The 17,783-nt window shown below is 46.0% G+C and overlaps 1 protein-coding gene and 1 long non-coding RNA gene across 2 annotated transcripts in view; one reads left to right on the forward strand and one right to left on the reverse strand.

Moving 5' to 3' along the window:
- Positions 1–17,783, reverse strand: part of LOC138366659 (uncharacterized) — a 48,892-nt gene that overhangs the window by 16,541 nt on the left and 14,568 nt on the right. The window contains exon 2 of the mRNA XM_069327880.1: positions 8,646–8,781. Within this exon, the coding sequence (XP_069183981.1) occupies positions 8,646–8,781 (136 nt within the window). The remainder of the gene's footprint in view (positions 1–8,645; positions 8,782–17,783) is intronic.
- The window catches only part of LOC138366660 (uncharacterized), a 46,396-nt gene continuing 32,154 nt past the window's right edge, over positions 3,542–17,783 (forward strand). The window contains exons 1-2 of the long non-coding RNA XR_011229213.1: positions 3,542–3,807; positions 9,674–9,709. This is a non-coding gene — a long non-coding RNA (uncharacterized lncRNA). The remainder of the gene's footprint in view (positions 3,808–9,673; positions 9,710–17,783) is intronic.

A 17,783-nucleotide genomic window follows, 5' to 3' on the forward strand; every position in this document is an offset into this window, starting at 1 on the left:
CAGCACATTGCTGTGTATACCTAAGCTAGTTAATAAAAAAATCTTTTAACCAAAATTTCCGACTTAATACTACTAACATTTAGGGGATAAATAAATACTCATGTATTCATCTAGGTTACCACCTTGCCCCAACTTTTCTTAGTTGTTTGTACATAATTTATCTTTCGAGATATTCCTGAAAATAACAACTTTCAATGTTACACATTTGTGCAAATAGGTTTAGATTTTTTATTCAGGTAAAGGTACATACATCGAGTTACATACATAATGTTGGATTTAAACAATAAAGATGCAAATTGATCAAATGGAGGTACAGAGCAAGCTTGTCAACAATAACTTCATTCCAATGTACAAAGTTGTGTTGATATCTGCCACTGCGATAGCTTAGCCTCATGATATGAATATTTTGACCTAGGGTGGGAGGACCTCGATATATGTCTAACATGACATACAGAAATCACAATAGCGCGATGTATCAAATGAACACATCCACCCTGGTTTGTCTCGCGGAGAGACTGCAGGATCCAAGTAAGTTAGGTACAACTTCTGGTTTCAACTCTTTTTGACCATGTCGTAGCTCAGTCGATTAAGGCAGCGTCTGGGATAATCTCGCACGTAGGTTCGAATCCTCGTCACGGCCCTTGTGGATTTGTTCATATGCCTAACATGTATATATATACACACAGGCTGCTTGACCCCCGACAAAATTAATTACTGGTTGATACCTGGTTGATGGGGTTCTGGGAGTTCTTCTACTCCCCAAGCCCGGCCCGAGGCCAGGCTTGACTTGTGAGAGTTTGGTCCACCAGGCTGTTGCTTGGAGCGGCCCGCAGGCCCACATACCCACCACAGCCCGGTTGGTCCGGCACTCCTTGGAGGAATAAATCTAGTTTCCTCTTGAAAATGTCCACGGTTGTTCCGGCAATATTTCTTATGCTTGCTGGGAGGACGTTGAACAACCGCGGACCTCTGATGTTTATACAGTGTTCTCTGATTGTGCCTATGGCACCTCTGCTCTTCACTGGTTCTATTCTACATTTTCTTCCATAACGTTTACTCCAGTACGTTGTTATTTTACTGTGTAGATTTGGTACTTGGCCCTCCAGTATCTTCCAGGTGTATATTATTTGATATCTCTCTCGTCATCTTTCTAGTGAGTACATTTGGAGGGCTTTGAGACGATCCCAATAATTTAGGTGCTTTATTGCGTCTATGCGTGCCGTATATGTTCTCTGTATTCCCTCTATTTCAGCAATCTCTCCTGCTCTGAAGGGGGAAGTGAGTACTGAACAGTACTCAAGACGGGACAACACAAGTGACTGTATTAAACTGTATACTGTATTAAATTTAATTATATTTTAATTGCAATACTTTAGAACGAATATATATATATATATATATATATATATGTCGTACCTAGTAGCCAGAACTCACTTCTCAGCCTACTATTCAAGGCCCGATTTGCCTAATAAGCCAAGTTTTCCTGAATTAATATATTTACTATAATTTTTTTCTTATGAAATGATAAAGCTACCCTTTTCACTATGTATGAGGTCAATTTTTTTTATTGGAGTTAAAATTAACGTAGATATATGACCGAACCTAACCAACCCTACCTAACCTAACCTAACCTATATATATAGGTAAGGTTAGGTTAGGTAGCCAAAAAAAGCTAGGTTAGGTTAGGTTAGGTAGGTTAGGTAGACGAAAAAACATTAATTCATGAAAACTTGGCTTATTAGGCAAATCGGGCCTTGCATAGTAGGCTGAGAAGTGAGTTCTGGCTATTAGGTACGACATATATATATATATATTGTGACGGTAACGCGTTGGTGTTCGGCTGTTTAAGGCTAGGGGTATGGCCTCGTCACATAGTTATAAAAAAAATAGAAAAACTGGAACTTCGTCTGTGGTAAGGTAAGGAGAAGACACACAAAACACAAGTAAACTTTAACAATGAAATTTTAATTACGTTAAATAAATCAAAACATGAAAATATGGACAAACAAATATGTATAATAAAATCAATGAATCAAAATAATAAGAATACTTAAATGACACAATGAAAGTTACGTTAAGGCAAAATAACAAGAAGTGCAATACAACAGTAAATGGGAGGTGCTGGAATATTGGCTTAAAGCCACCACCTCTCTCAGTACACTCTAGAGTCTAGCTGGGAGGTGTGCTGGCTACGAAAGCACGGAACATTCTGAAGACTGATGTTGGGGCGACCCCAGACATCGGGTAGTATTGGGGGGCGAGTGCAGGTGCAGCCAGACCGGCGACCAATCAGCGGAGCCGTAGCGATCAACGGGTAGTTTGGTGATTTGGGTCCGAACAGGTGGCGGGCTGCATACGTTTCTGCTCACCCTTGCAAGCCTTGCTGGTGCTGGTGTTGTTGTTGGACATTTCTTCCATAGTCTTTTTATATAATTGTGAAGACGTAATTTTGAAGGGAAGAGCAGGCTCAATCTCTTGAAGGAGATTATCGTCACAATATATATATATATATATATATATGTCGTACCTAATAGCCAGAACGCACTTCTCAGCCTACTATGCAAGGCCCGATTTGCCTAATAAGGCAAGTTTTCCTGAATTAATATATTTTCTCTAATTTTTTTCTTATGAAGTGATAAAGCTACCCATTTCATTATGTATGATGTCAATTTTTTTTTATTGGAGTTAAAATTAACGTAGATATATGACCGAACCTAACCAACCCTACCTAACCTAACCTAACCTATCTCTATCCGTTAGGTTAGGTTAGGTACCAGAAAAAGTTAGGTTAGGTTAGGTTAGGTAGGTTAGGTAGTCGAAAAAACATTAATTCATGAAAACTTGGCTTATTAGGCAAATTGGGCCATGCATAGTTGGCTGAGAAGTGCGTTCTGGCTATTAGGTACGACATATATATATATATATATATATATATATATATATATATATATATATATATATATATATATATATATATATATATATATATATATATATATATGTCGTACCTAATAGCCAGAACGCACTTCTCAGCCTACTATTCAAGGCCCGATTTGCCTAATAAGCCAAGTTTTCATGAATTAATATTTTTTCGTCTACCTAACCTACCTAACCTAACCTAACCTAGCTTTTTTTGGCTACCTAACCTAACCTTACCTATAAATATAGGTTAGGTTAGGTTAGGTAGGGTTGGTTAGGTTCGGTCATATATCTACGTTAATTTTAACTCCAATAAAAAAAATTGACCTCATACATAGAGAAAAGGGTTGCTTTATCATTTCATAAGAAAAAAATTATAGTAAATATATTAATTCAGGAAAACTTGGCTTATTAGGCAAATCGGGCCTTGAATAGTAGGCTGAGAAGTGAGTTCTGGCTACTAGGTACGACATATATATATATAATCTAAATCTGAGTATATATATATACTCAGATTTTACATTACACTTGAACTCTGTTCAGGACTAAAATATACTTCGTGTTCTGTAAGGTATTGTGGTGCATTAGTAACCTCGAGCGGCGCCTTACGCCCAAGAACTATCCAACGGCAGAAGGCAGACTATCCAACGAGCACCGCAGACGGCCGGGGCTGCCAGCACACGTCCGGGGCATGCCCCTGGCCAGTCGCTTGAAGCCCGTGCAGGTGTCCGATGTTCCCGCTTGATAAACCGCGATAACGCTGCCGTGTGCTCGAAGCTGGTGGTCCACGACTTACTAACGGCGATGGAGTGGTACGTTAGTGAAGTGGTTTATGGAGAAAAGTGATACAATTGACCGCAACGACCTACAGGAGTCCCCTTGCTATAGGTCAGTGATGTTTGTTGATGCTAGTCTGGTTGTTCGTTGGGGCAGACGGACAAACTCACCCGTGACAGCTCGTTCTCATAAATAAAAAACAAATGTTTATTAATTCAGCGGCCAAACTCTGTCTGTGAATGTAAAATACCTTACATGTGGCCCCACACGGCTATAATGTTTGAGAGTAAGGAGCTGGACACAGAACTGATCACGTTTCATTATTCTGTTGATCAATCCTTTTTACTGTATTCGATTCCTAGCACTTAAGTGCTTCACCTACGTGCTATTTGTTTTTTTTTATACAAATAATTTTTAACTGAACCGGAACACCTAACGTGTCTGAGACCATTAGTTTTTTTAAATATTAATTTACATTTGAGGACACGCTTTGGCAAGCCGCATAACTATCAAGGTCATTGTTTCCTTAGTCCGAGGTAGCCACAATATTAGGGTGCTTTTCTACGCAAGTAGAAACGTCAGTTTCTACGTGTACGTGTACGTCTTTTCTACGTCAGCATGAGCGTTTCGACGCTATGGTCCATAGCGTTGAAATTGTCGTGAATTAGATGTGTGTGACCACAGGTTACGAGCGCCAGGTAACGAAGGGTAACTATGGCAGTTAGATCCCGGAGGCTATGGTCAAATCGTACACAAGACCGTTCGCCATAGCTCGCTTTCTCATGGTCAAAACAGTATATATTATTCGGTTAAGCAACCCGTCCTCGACTCAAGTCCATTACGTCCAGCGGTCGATCCTACAGACGTATTCATAAATGTTTACATGCCGTTCATTCAAAACGGGACTTTTCTCAAATATGAATTAATATAATGATGTATTACCATATTGCGCATATACAGGCATAGATTAGGTCAGGTTAGGTGTTTAGGTTCTGTTGGCGATTATTTGTAGTACGTGGGTGAAGCATTTACAGCGTTGTGGTTCGAACAAAATTCGTCAGTGAAGCACTTGTTCCGGAAGTGTTCGAACGTTTTAAGAAATATTGGCACGTATAACCCACGCCTACTTAGGGGAGTTAGGGTAGACATGATCACCACATAAAAGATTCTCAGAGGAATTGATTGGGTAGATAAATAACACTACATAACGTTTATTTAGCATAGGGAGCACACACACTAGGGCACACAGGTGGAACTGAGTACCCAAATGAGCCACAGAGACACTAGAGACCTTTTTTCAGTGTCAGAGTAGTTAATAAATAGAATGCATTAGGCAGTGATGTGGTGCAGGCTGACTCCATATACAGTTTCAAGTGTAGATATGATAGAGCCCAACAGGCTGAGGAACCTGTACACGTGTTGATTGACAGTTGAGAGGCGGGAACCAAAGAACCGAAGCTCAACCCCCCCCCCCAAGCACAACTAGGTGAATACACACACGCACAACTCGCATGACCGCACTCAAACACACGCCTAGACCACAGAACACGCAAGGCCCAAGTACCCCCCCCCCCCAACTCCTAACGAGGAGTTAGTCGAGTAACGAGGGCAGTAGCACTAACAATGGCACACCAAGACCCATAACACCCGAGCCACACCGACAACATTAATGAGAGTGCCACCACCATAACCCGGAACCACCCGGGGGGAAAGAGTCACCATTAAAAGTTTGAGGCGTCCCTTTTTATAGCCAGAAGTTGGACATATGATGCTTCACCGGGGGCTTTCAAAAGTTATCTCAACTCCGAGAAACACTAGTAGATTCAGGAGGCCTGTGGCACAACTGCTGGTTCCCGGTGTTGGCACTGTTGCAGGCCCCTGGCTGTTGGCACTGTTGCAGGCCCCTGGCTGTTGGCACTGTTGCAGTGGCACTGGCTGTTGGCACTGTTGCAGTGGCACTGGCTGTTGGCACTGTTGCAGGGGCACTGGCTGTTGGCACTGTTGCAGGCCCCTGGCTGTTGGCACTGTTGCAGGGGCACTGGCTGTTGGTACTGTTGCAGGGGCCCCTGACTGTTGGCACTGTTGCAGGGCCACTGACTATTGGCACTGTTGCAGGGCCACTGACTATTGGCACTGTTGCAGGGCCCCATGACTGTTGGCACTGTTGCAGGGCCCCATGACTGTTTGCACTGTTGCAGGGCCCCATGACTGTTGGCACTGTTGCAGGGCCCCATGACTGTTGGCACTGTTGCAGGGCCCCACGACTGTTGGCACTGTTGCAGGGCCCCACGACTGTTGGCACTGTTGCAGGGCCCCACGACTGTTGGCACTGTTGCAGGGCCCCACGACTGTTGGCACTGTTGCAGGGTTCCACGACTGTTGGCACTGTTGCAGGGCCCCATGACTGTTGGCACTGTTGCAGGGCCCCATGACTGTTGCCACTGTTGCAGGGCCCCATGACTGTTGGCACTGTTGCAGGGCCCCATGACTGTTGGCACTGTTGCAGGGCCCCATGACTGTTGGCACTGTTGCAGGGCCCCATGACTGTTGGCACTGTTGCAGGGCCCCATGACTGTTGGCACTGTTGCAGGGCCCCATGACTGTTGGCACTGTTGCAGGGCCCCATGACTGTTGGCACTGTTGCAGGGCCCCATGACTGTTGGCACTGTTGCAGGGCCCCATGACTGTTGGCACTGTTGCAGGGCCCCATGACTGTTGGCACTGTTGCAGGGCCCCATGACTGTTGGCACTGTTGCAGGGCCCCATGACTGTTGGCACTGTTGCAGGGCCCCATGACTGTTGGCACTGTTGCAGGGCCCCATGACTGTTGGCACTGTTGCAGGGCCCCATGACTGTTGGCACTGTTGCAGGGCCCCATGACTGTTGGCACTGTTGCAGGGCCCCATGACTGTTGGCACTGTTGCAGGGCCCCATGACTGTTGGCACTGTTGCAGGGCCCCATGACTGTTGGCACTGTTGCAGGGCCCCATGACTGTTGGCACTGTTGCAGGGCCCCATGACTTGGCACTGTTGCAGGGCCCCATGACTGTTGGCACTGTTGCAGGGCCCCATGACTGTTGGCACTGTTGCAGGGCCCCATGACTGTTGGCACTGTTGCAGGGCCCCATGACTGTTGGCACTGTTGCAGGGCCCCATGACTGTTGGCACTGTTGCAGGGCCCCATGACTGTTGGCACTGTTGCAGGGCCCCATGACTGTTGGCACTGTTGCAGGGCCCCATGACTGTTGGCACTGTTGCAGGGCCTCATGACTGTTGGCACTGTTGCAGGGCCCCATGACTGTTGGCCCTGTTGCAGGGCCCCATGACTGTTGGCCCTGTTGCAGGGCCCCATGACTGTTGGCCCTGTTGCAGGGCCCCATGACTGTTGGCACTGTTGCAGGGGCTCCATGATTGTTGGCACTGTTGCAGGCCCTAACTGTTCACACTGAACAAAAGGAATACGCATCGTTGTAGTTGATAAACATCTAAGAAAACCCGTTTAACTTTTGTTTACCAGCCGTTGTGAGACCTTCCTTTAAGATGAGGTGTTTAACATCTTAATATTTTGTCGCATCTTTGTCTGGAGCTGAAATGTTTATGTAATGTGCCACCTTCGTTCCCCTTCGTCCCAGAATTGCAGTTTTGCAACGGCAATTTCATCGTTCCTCAGCCATGCAGTTGGTCCTCAGAGAGTCGAGAGACTCGCCAATGACAGCCACAACATATTATTTAACGACAGCGAGTTGAAAATCTCACGTTGAAAATGTTGCCACTTTAGTGGTGCAGCTAACTTTTGTGTCCTATGCAACACATCAACATCAGAGAAGTGAGTGTTGCGTCTTCATTCATCAACTTAAGTGCCTACAATTGCAATGAAACACAGGAATGTGATATATGAGAACACATATTTGAGCCATTAGGTGGGATCGAATACCCGCATCCCTGGGCGGGTGTGCACCACGCACTACCGGCTGAACCATGATGAGCTGTTACTGTATATGGGTATGCATAACCAAAAAACCCAGTTCAGTTCATCTACTGTCGTTAGCCATGGCCCCCATTAAGGTAATCAGTGTGTAGGGAAGCTTGCAGTTACGGGGGGGATGCCACAGAAGCCACAGTCTGGGACTGTGGTAATGTACTGAAGACCAGTAAGTTCAGTAGAACTTCGGTTTCAACTCCTTTTGACCATGTCGTAGCTCAGTCGATTAAGGCAGCGTCTGGGATGCTCTCGGACGCAGGTTCGAATCCTCGTCACGGCCCTTGGGGATTTGTTCATTTGTTTAATAAGGTAATGTGTGTTATAATGGCAGGGCAACACTCGCCATGTGCCGCCATCTGCCGTGGAAAGTTGCCACCTCTACGACACCCTGTTCGGTATTAACATAATTTGCTTACGTTATGTAATGTTATGGGCAGAGCGATATTACGGGACTCATTACGGTGAAGGGGGCGAGTTTGGTACTCACCGGAGACAAAGGGACGAGTTTGGTACTCACCGGAGACAAAGGGACGAGTTTGGTACTCACCGGAGACAAAGGGGCGAGTTTGGTACTCACCGGAGACAAAGGGACGAGTTTGGTACTCACCGGAGACAAAGGGGCGAGTTTGGTACTCACCGGAGACAAAGGGACGAGTTTGGTACTCACCGGAGACAAAGGGGCGAGTTTGGTACTCACCGGAGACAAAGGGACGAGTTTGGTACTCACCGGAGACAAAGGGACGAGTTTGGTACTCACCGGAGACAAAGGGACGAGTTTGGTACTCACCGGAGACAAAGGGACGAGTTTGGTACTCACCGGAGACAAAGGGACGAGTTTGGTACTCACCAGAGACAAAGGGACGAGTTTGGTACTCACCGGAGACAAAGGGACGAGTTTGGTACTCACCGGAGACAAAGGGACGAGTTTGGTACTCACCGGAGACAAAGGGACGAGTTTGGTACTCACTGCGGTCAAGGGCGCGGGTGTCATCCAGGAGGTGCCCAGTCTTGGCGCCGGCCGTGACGATCACCTTGGCGGGAAACACACCGTTGGCGGGGGGCGGACCTCTCCTGGTCAGCCCTCCGTGGTGGTGGCTGCGACCCTGCCAACAGCACACACACTTGGGGTAAACAAATTGTCATCTATTTAGAAGTCTTTTACTCTTGAATTGCAACAAGTCGTCGTCTATTTAGAAGTCCAAATTACTTTGGAATTGCAACAAGTCGTCATGATGAATGGGAGGACCTTTGACAAGGTGGCGACATCCTGTCCTCGTCGAGGCCACTAGTGAGATGGTGGCCCTCGGGTAAATTCAGGTAAATTCAATATGATTTATCCCCAATATAATCTTGCACATTAGAGAGAGATTGCGCAATCTGTCCTCTCGCCTGATATGCTGCAATGTTGAACGGCATCGACCAATCCGTTTAAAATGCGACGTACTAGTGAAACGTAAGCACCATAATATTGACGTTTTCTATATGTATATATTTAGGTCTCGAAAGGTTGGGTACATTTTGATTGCAATGCATTTTCCTGGTTTAGCTAAACGGTCATATTTTTAACGGAGTTGCAAACGCTAGAACAAGCTGAAATATATACTATTAAGACCAACAATGTAGGATTGAATGCCTCATCCACCTCTGCTGTTGTCAATTCTATTGTAATCTGTTGCAACATTCAGTAATTACCTCTCTTATAAATTCTAATCTTTTATTGAACTAGATCTAGAGGATCAATTTCTTTAGATTTTTGCAACCCGTTCTCGCAAATTTAATAAGTCAATATTGACTTATTAAATATGTGCATAGGTGACATACTTAACATAATAGATACCCTTAAAACGATTCATAGAAAACACCGACCTTACCTAACCTTGTTAGTATCTTAAGATAAGCATCTTATTGCTTCGTAATTACAATTATTACCTAACCTATAATAGGTATAGGTTAAGTAATTTTTCAACGTGTTTGACAAAATGTTTCTAATTACAGATGGTGATGCGGCAACACCGCTCTTACCTGTCATCTGTAAGTATCTCTTTATGACTATTTGTTCGTTATATCTGGGTGTTATGGACTAGGATAGCCATAAATTATGGCTATCCTCCCTGACCACTGTGAGGCAGGGTACAGCCCCTCCCTGTACCCTGTGAGGCAGGGTACAGCCCCCTCCCTGTACCCTGTGAGGCAGGGTACAGCCCCCTCCCTGTACCCTGTGAGGCAGGGTACAGCCCCCTCCCTGTACCCTGTGAGGCAGGGTACAGCCCCCTCCCTGTACCCTGTGAGGCAGGGTACAGCCCCCTCCCTGTACCCTGTGAGGCAGGGTACAGCCCCCTCCCTGTACCCTGTGAGGCAGGGTACAGCCCCCTCCCTGTACCCTGTGAGGCAGGGTACAGCCCCCTCCCTGTACCCTGTGAGGCAGGGTACAGCCCCCTCCCTGTACCCTGTGAGGCAGGGTACAGCCCCCTCCCTGTACCCTGTGAGGCAGGGTACAGCCCCCTCCCTGTACCCTGTGAGGCAGGGTACAGCCCCCTCCCTGTACCCTGTGAGGCAGGGTACAGCCCCCTCCCTGTACCCTGTGAGGCAGGGTACAGCCCCCTCCCTGTACCCTGTGAGGCAGGGTACAGCCCCCTCCCTGTACCCTGTGAGGCAGGGTACAGCCCCCTCCCTGTACCCTGTGAGGCAGGGTACAGCCCCCTCCCTGTACCCTGTGAGGCAGGGTACAGCCCCCTCCCTGTACCCTGTGAGGCAGGGTACAGCCCCCTCCCTGTACCCTGTGAGGCAGGGTACAGCCCCCTCCCTGTACCCTGTGAGGCAGGGTACAGCCCCCTCCCTGTACCCTGTGAGGCAGGGTACAGCCCCCTCCCTGTACCCTGTGAGGCAGGGTACAGCCCCCTCCCTGTACCCTGTGAGGCAGGGTACAGCCCCCTCCCTGTACCCTGTGAGGCAGGGTACAGCCCCCTCCCTGTACCCTGTGAGGCAGGGTACAGCCCCCTCCCTGTACCCTGTGAGGCAGGGTACAGCCCCCTCCCTGTACCCTGTGAGGCAGGGTACAGCCCCCTCCCTGTACCCTGTGAGGCAGGGTACAGCCCCCTCCCTGTACCCTGTGAGGCAGGGTACAGCCCCCTCCCTGTACCCTGTGAGGCAGGGTACAGCCCCCCTCCCTGTACCCTGTGAGGCAGGGTACAGCCCCCTCCCTGTACCCTGTGAGGCAGGGTACAGCCCCCTCCCTGTACCCTGTGAGGCAGGGTACAGCGCCACTGTGACTGGTGCTCTGCTCGTCTTCATCTATTACAAAGCAAAAATTACATAAGGAGCCTCGCTGACGGAGGAGGCCGGCCCCTGCTGGCCTCCTCCGTCATCATCTTCCCAGTCTCAGGACCTGACGGAGAGAATACCAAGAGGTTTCGTCCGGTCAACGGAAGGGAAGAGGGAAGGAAAAGGATGAGGAAAGGGGGCCGGAAATGAGAGAGAAAGGGATAGTGGGAGGTAGGAAGGAAGGGAGAGAGGTAAGCAGGGAGGAGTGAAGAAATAGGTGGGAAAGATGCAATTAAGGTAGTGTTTTGTTGTGGTTAAATGAGGATCGTAGGAAAGGTGAGAGAAGAGAGGGTTATCAGTCACAGGAGCTGGGCAGTGAAGTAATATCACAGGAGCTGGGCAGTGAAGTAATATCACAGGAGCTGGGCAGTGAAGTAATATCACAGGAGCTGGGGGAGTTGTGGCAGGAATGACTTGGGTTTCAACATTCGAGGAGTGTCTCAAAATCTATAAATAAAACATTGTATTTATGTCGGAGGCATTTGTTTGTCAACAATCATTCTTGGTGAATGGAAGATCCAATCTCTGGGATGCTGTGAGTGTCGCAAGTCATTGTGTCAGACGAGGGCCTCATCTCTCTCTCTCTCTCTCTCTCTCTCTCTCTCTCTCTCTCTCTCTCTCTCTCTCTCTCTCTCTCTCTCTCTCTCTCTCTCTCTCTCTCTCTCTCTCTCTCTCTCGTCTTCTCTTGCCAAGGGGAATTTCAGGTTTAATGTTTATTGAACTCTGAACAGTTTTGTGTGTGTGTGTGTGTGTGTGTGTGTGTGTGTGTGTGTGTGTGTGTGTGTGTGTGTGTGTGTGTGTGTGTGGCTGGCTCAGACAACAGCCCCAGCGGGACACAATAGGTATGATAGTGGTTCTGTTTCATTTATTGATTACTGTATTGGGAAATTCCTCCCATATAATGCTGAATTTCTCTGGTTTTTGGTCAGCTTTCATACCCGTTCTCTCAGTTTGTAGACAAAATTAAGTTGTAAGAAAGGAACAAATTTTGCCTAACCAAAAACGTACAAAATACAACTGTTTTACCTAACAAGAAAGGAATGAACCCGAGTAACTCAGCTAAGCTTTCGAGGGCAATGCATAGTAAACGTTAACATTACGGGGCATTAATTTGTACTAACACCTTTTTTTTTCTTAACGGAATCAATCAATGCGTTAAAATTGCGACGTAGTAAAAATTAAAGCTCTTTAATAGTGACGTTTTGTATGCATCGGCCACGATAGGTTAGGTGGGTTGGTTGGGTTCGTACGTTTCTGGTTAAGCAAAACAGTTCCATAATTTACGGAGTGGCAAATTGAGAGGTTATTATTTAGTTATCAGTGTAGTTATCTAGTAGTAATTCCCATACCCAGAAATGATTGATATTATCTATTCATTTAATATGGTTTAAGGCTATCTTAGTCCATAGCAATCAGATTTGGATGCTAAAAATATGGAATAGCCATGCAGTGGGATCGAACCCGCGTTCCTAGACTCCCCAGGCACATGCACTGCCGACCAGACCATGATGAGCAACAATAGCTTCTGATAGAGACGTCACATATTGTGGTATCGTTGTACAATCAGCCTTCCGGACACAATGTCACTAAGTATTGTAGTGTGTTCCTGATTACGGTGAGTGAATGGAACATGTCCCAAAGGCTGAAAGTAGATTATTTATTATGATGTTTCTGTACCTTAAAAAGATCTAATTCTCGTTAATTGAGAGATTGATAAAGAAATAATTTTGATGCTCAACGTCCCTGCGGCCCGGTCCTCGACCAGGCCTCCTATATGAAATCATATACTTTTCAGTGGTGTCAACTCCTAATAGCCCCCCCCCCCCACCTTGTTTACAAGGGGATTATCATACGATCCTTAAAGGTGCTCCTGATCATGGAGGTTGTGGTGGCTGGCAGAATGTCTTCGCATCAACAGTGTGAGTGAATTGGTCGTTTAATTGAAAGTAACGATGCATCGCATAATACAAACCACTAAGCTACAAAATCTGTCATTTTGTATTATGTATTTTGTTTAACGCTAGTCAGAGAGGAATGTCGGGAGATGACGAGTGAACAAAAATAAATTTGTCTTTCTTTTATAGAAAGAGATAGATGAAATATGGAAAGAGGGAGAGGAGGAGAGGGAGGGGGAGGGAAGCCAGAAGGGAAGGGGGGGGGGGGAGGAACACGTCGACACACTGGGCGAGAATGTGCAGGGTGCAAGTCGTCAGAGTTTAGTGATCCCGTAAAAACGTGAGTGTGATCTGGACCTCCAGCGGCCCCGACACTTGGCTCTTCTCGATCACCGTAAACAGTGCTGCTCTGAGGTGTTGCGGGGGGGGGGGGGGGAAGTGTTGGGGGGGGACACGCTCGCACGACGTGTGTGCTGGGGGAGAGGGGGGGTGAGCGGGGGAGACGTTGTTGTTTAAGATTCGCTACTCTGCACAAAAAGTTGGAAGTAGCACGGGCTATGGTGAGCCCCTAGTGGACTTACCTGGCACAGGAGCGGGGGCTGTAACGGGGGGGGGGGGGGGTAAGAAGAGGGGGGCTTCACACGGCATGTTTAGGTCCGAGGGGTGGGGTGGGTGGTGGGGGAGAGGTTTACCAAGCGCCTTACACAACAGGTTGGTTGTTACTGAATGGTCCCAGAGTCTCAGAGCCAGTCAGGGTAATTAGGGCTTCCCTAATATACTTTTATATTACGTGTCTAAGACCAGGTTTAGGATTCATCAGTTGTATAGACGAAACCTGTACATCTTCCTTCAATCATGGCGACTTAGTTTACATTTATTAAATAGTTTAGGAGCGCTGAAGCGTTACCGGGTTGTTTATAACAATAATAACCACGAGTTGTCAAGTTTCCAAGCTGGTAAACTGTTTAATAAATGTAAACAAAGCCGCCGTGATTGACGGAAGATGTACAGGTTTCGAAGTTGGACACGTAAATGTTTGATGATGAATCCTGGTAGCTGAATGGTATGAGAATTGTCTTGTAGGAAATAATATGGCGAAAACAAACGGTAAAAAGACACGTCAAGAAATTATTTACAAAACAAAATATAACATATTATGACTTATTAATATGTTGACTAGACCACACACTAGAAGGTGAAGGGACGACGACGTTTTGGTCCGTCCTGGACCATTCTCAAGTCTATTGTGAGAATCGACTTGTGAATGGTCCAGGACGGACCGAAACGTCGTTGTCCCTTCACCATCTAGTGTGTGGTCTGGTCAACTTACTTTAGCCACGTTATTGTGACTCGTCGCCTGCCTATGACTTAATATATCTTGTTTGATTGTTTAGAAAAGTGTTAGATGGGTTCGAATTCGACTCTTGAGACATTGACTACCCACTAAGCCATGATGTGCTCACGTGGCCTCAATTTCTCACATATGTGTTATTGTGACTTCATTTGGTGCATGGCTGATCGCCCCTTTTCACCCAGCAGTAATCAGACACTTGGTTGTAAACCAACTGGCGGGTCTTATTCCAGAGGGGGGGGGGGGGTTAAAACTAGTTGAGTAAGGCTTAGCATGAGCTAAGGGAAGGGGAGAACTCTCAATCTACTAACAGTCGTCAGAAGTAGTTTGGCTCCTGTGTTCCCCTGTGTAAAAATAAATACTCGATATGGTCTTCGCTGGGGGCAGTTTGTCACTTCCTTTACCCTCTGGATGACAATGTTTCTGGTCATGGGGTTTATTATTTACTGTTGCACGTTGCAGCTGTGCGGCTGCCGGTACCTGCCTGCAGCGGCTGCCGGTACCTGCCTGCAGCGGCTGCCGGTACCTGCCTGCAGCGGCTGCCGGTACCTGCCTGCAGCGGCTGCCGGTACCTGCCTGCAGCGGCTGCCGGTACCTGCCTGCAGCGGCTGCCGGTACCTGCCTGCAGCGGCTGCCGGTACCTGCCTGCAGCGGCTGCCGGTACCTGCCTGCAGCGGCTGCCGGTACCTGCCTGCAGCGGCTGCCGGTACCTGCCTGCAGCGGCTGCCGGTACCTGCCTGCAGCGGCTGCCGGTACCTGCCTGCAGCGGCTGCCGGTACCTGCCTGCTGCGGCTGCCGGTACCTGCCTGCTGCGGCTGTGTGGTCCGGACACTGGGTGACCACCACATAATTGGTGGTGTTGTGTCGGTCTGTTGTTATTATGATGTTGTTGCCATGTTATGTCATGGGATATTTACCCAGGTTCTGTTTCAACACGTACGTCATCAAATTTGATATCCATAGTTACGTTTTCTCTGGTGAGTACACATTTCCCACTTTCTTTATGCCTCTCTTGAAATACGGTACACATTCAATTTGTTTATTTTGCACTATGGTATCTTTTGGTATACCGTCCATTCGTTTGTATACTTGTCATGTCTCCTTCATTCTTCTCCTTTGTACAGAATGTAAATTAGATTTTTCCTAATCTCTCTTCATCAGTGATATTTCTGTTTCGTAAGATGAACTTCGTGGTCGCTGTTTGTACACATTTAATTTGTTTATTTTGCACTATTGTATCACTCAGTCACTTGGCCTGAACGGTAGAGCGACGGTCTCGCTTCATGCAGGTCAGCGTTCAATCCCCGACCATCCACAAGTGGTTGGGCACCATTCCTTGCCCCCCGTTTCATCCCAAATACTTATCCTGACCCCTCTTCCAAGTGCTTTAAAGTCATATAATGACATTGGCGCTTTCCCCTGATAATTACAAATTGCATTATAGTGCCTAAAACTTAACTGTATAACATAAATGGGATCTAACACTGGCAGGATATTTAGAAAAATATCCTTAGATATCTATTTCCTATCACTTGATATCTATTCTGATACCATATTAGCTTTCGAGTAATTATATACTGGTTTTCGAGGCTAAAGTCACAAGCAATCATGCCTACTGATATTTGTTAGGTATTATCAATAGCTGGGTTACGGTCCTCACTTTGGTCAGCATTAAACTGCAAATGCCAATCTTGAGTATATTTTTAAAAGCTTTTCTAAAATCGTTTTGTAGTTTGTGTGCCTTACCTTCTTCATACAGGGTATGGATATCTTTTTCTTGGTACGAGATCCTCTTTGGAGTACTCAGAACAACTTGTTAGAAAATTGTCCTACTTGGGGTGATTTAGACAGATATCTAATATATATATATATTATATATATATTTATATATATATATATATATATATATATATATATATATATATATATATATATATATATATAATATAGCATGCATACACACATATATGACAGTGTCAGACCACTCCTGACTGTCAGGCACTCCTTCTGAAGATGTATTAATATACGAAAGTACTTAAGGAAATTTTCTTAAGTACTGTTTAAATTTTCCTCTGTGGTCTGACACTATCACATTTTTAATCGTGTTTATTTTCGTGATTTACACACACACACACACACACACATATATGTGTGTGTGTGTTGTCGGTGGGGCTACATGTGTATTGCGGGTGGCAGATGTATTAAAAAGTAGCTTTTGTGAGTGAGTGAGCGAGCGTGCGTGCAAGTGACGAACTTCAACAAGGAGGGCAGACTCCAATATTGTGTAGAAACACGAGCTAGTAAACATCACTGATGAAACGGCCAGCTCCCTGGCTGCCGACACCCGCTCTAAACCTTCTGGGAATTTATTGATACGTGGGCTCTAAGTCACTTGTTTGGCGAGAGAGCAATGTATACACCTTTCTGGCCAGGATCTTAGGTGGCCATAAAAAGAGAAGGATAGAGCATCCCTGTTCCCGAGGACACTGGAGAAGGTAGTTCCCCTCACTGAGATATTTTCTCCTCTGCTGGTGAGTTTGGTATTTTTAAGAGTCAAGGAGCACCAGGCGGTATCATTGCAAAATACTTTTAAACTGTGAAAACAGAATCATCTTGTTACTTTTTCCTTTGGGCAGTATCGTAGCAATATTGTAGTGATATTATGGAGAGGGATAGTTTTTATAATCTTGGTATTTGCCCTTGTAGATTTATATAATTTATAGAGTAAATGTGTTTATAAGTAATTTGACAAATTATATATAAATTCACACGTATTGACAGGTAGAAAGGTTACGTTTTTATAACGTCACAAATGACCACTCGCAGCCTGAAGTGCTAAGCTTCTCCTGAATGTAAATTTAGACTAGAGGAGAGGCATACAATCTTAGCCAATGTATCGGAAGTTGAGTAGTGACCAACCCTGGTCAACCCTTGACCAAGATTGAGGGCAATTTGAGAGGGTTTGGCTACACTGATGGAATAGCAGGCTCTCCGCCTAAGGTGTCCCATCGTCAAGAAACTGTCGAACTAAAGTGCCTTCTCCTAATCTGCCAGAGGACCCAAAACAGAAAACGGTACAGTACGTCCGTTTCGCGAGCCGCGTCCATTTTCTAGTACGACGATTTTTGGCCCTGGAACGTCGTATTTTGACGCATACGTTACCTTTTTGAAGGACGGGAATAGAGGATGCTAATTGTATCATTAAGTCATGCAAGTTTTGGCATTGTTTGGGACCACTTTAGACCATTGCTTTTGTTGATAATACTCTATAATGTAAACCAAACAATATTCAAGTAAATCTCATTCCTGTAAACCTCATTCCTGTAAACCTCATTCCTGTAAACCTCATTCCTGTAAACCGACATTTAGCCGACAGTAAGTCACAATAACCTGGCTGAAAGATGTACCTCCTCCCCCCCCCCCCTCCAGCACCCAAACACATCTGAAAAGTCAATATATACAAAGTAAACAAAAAAATATTGTGATTATTAATTTGTTACGGAGGTTGTCATTGTCAGAGTCTGTAAACAATACGTTA

Source organism: Procambarus clarkii, chromosome 20 (assembly GCF_040958095.1).
Source record: "Procambarus clarkii isolate CNS0578487 chromosome 20, FALCON_Pclarkii_2.0, whole genome shotgun sequence".
NCBI lineage: Eukaryota > Metazoa > Arthropoda > Malacostraca > Decapoda > Cambaridae > Procambarus > Procambarus clarkii.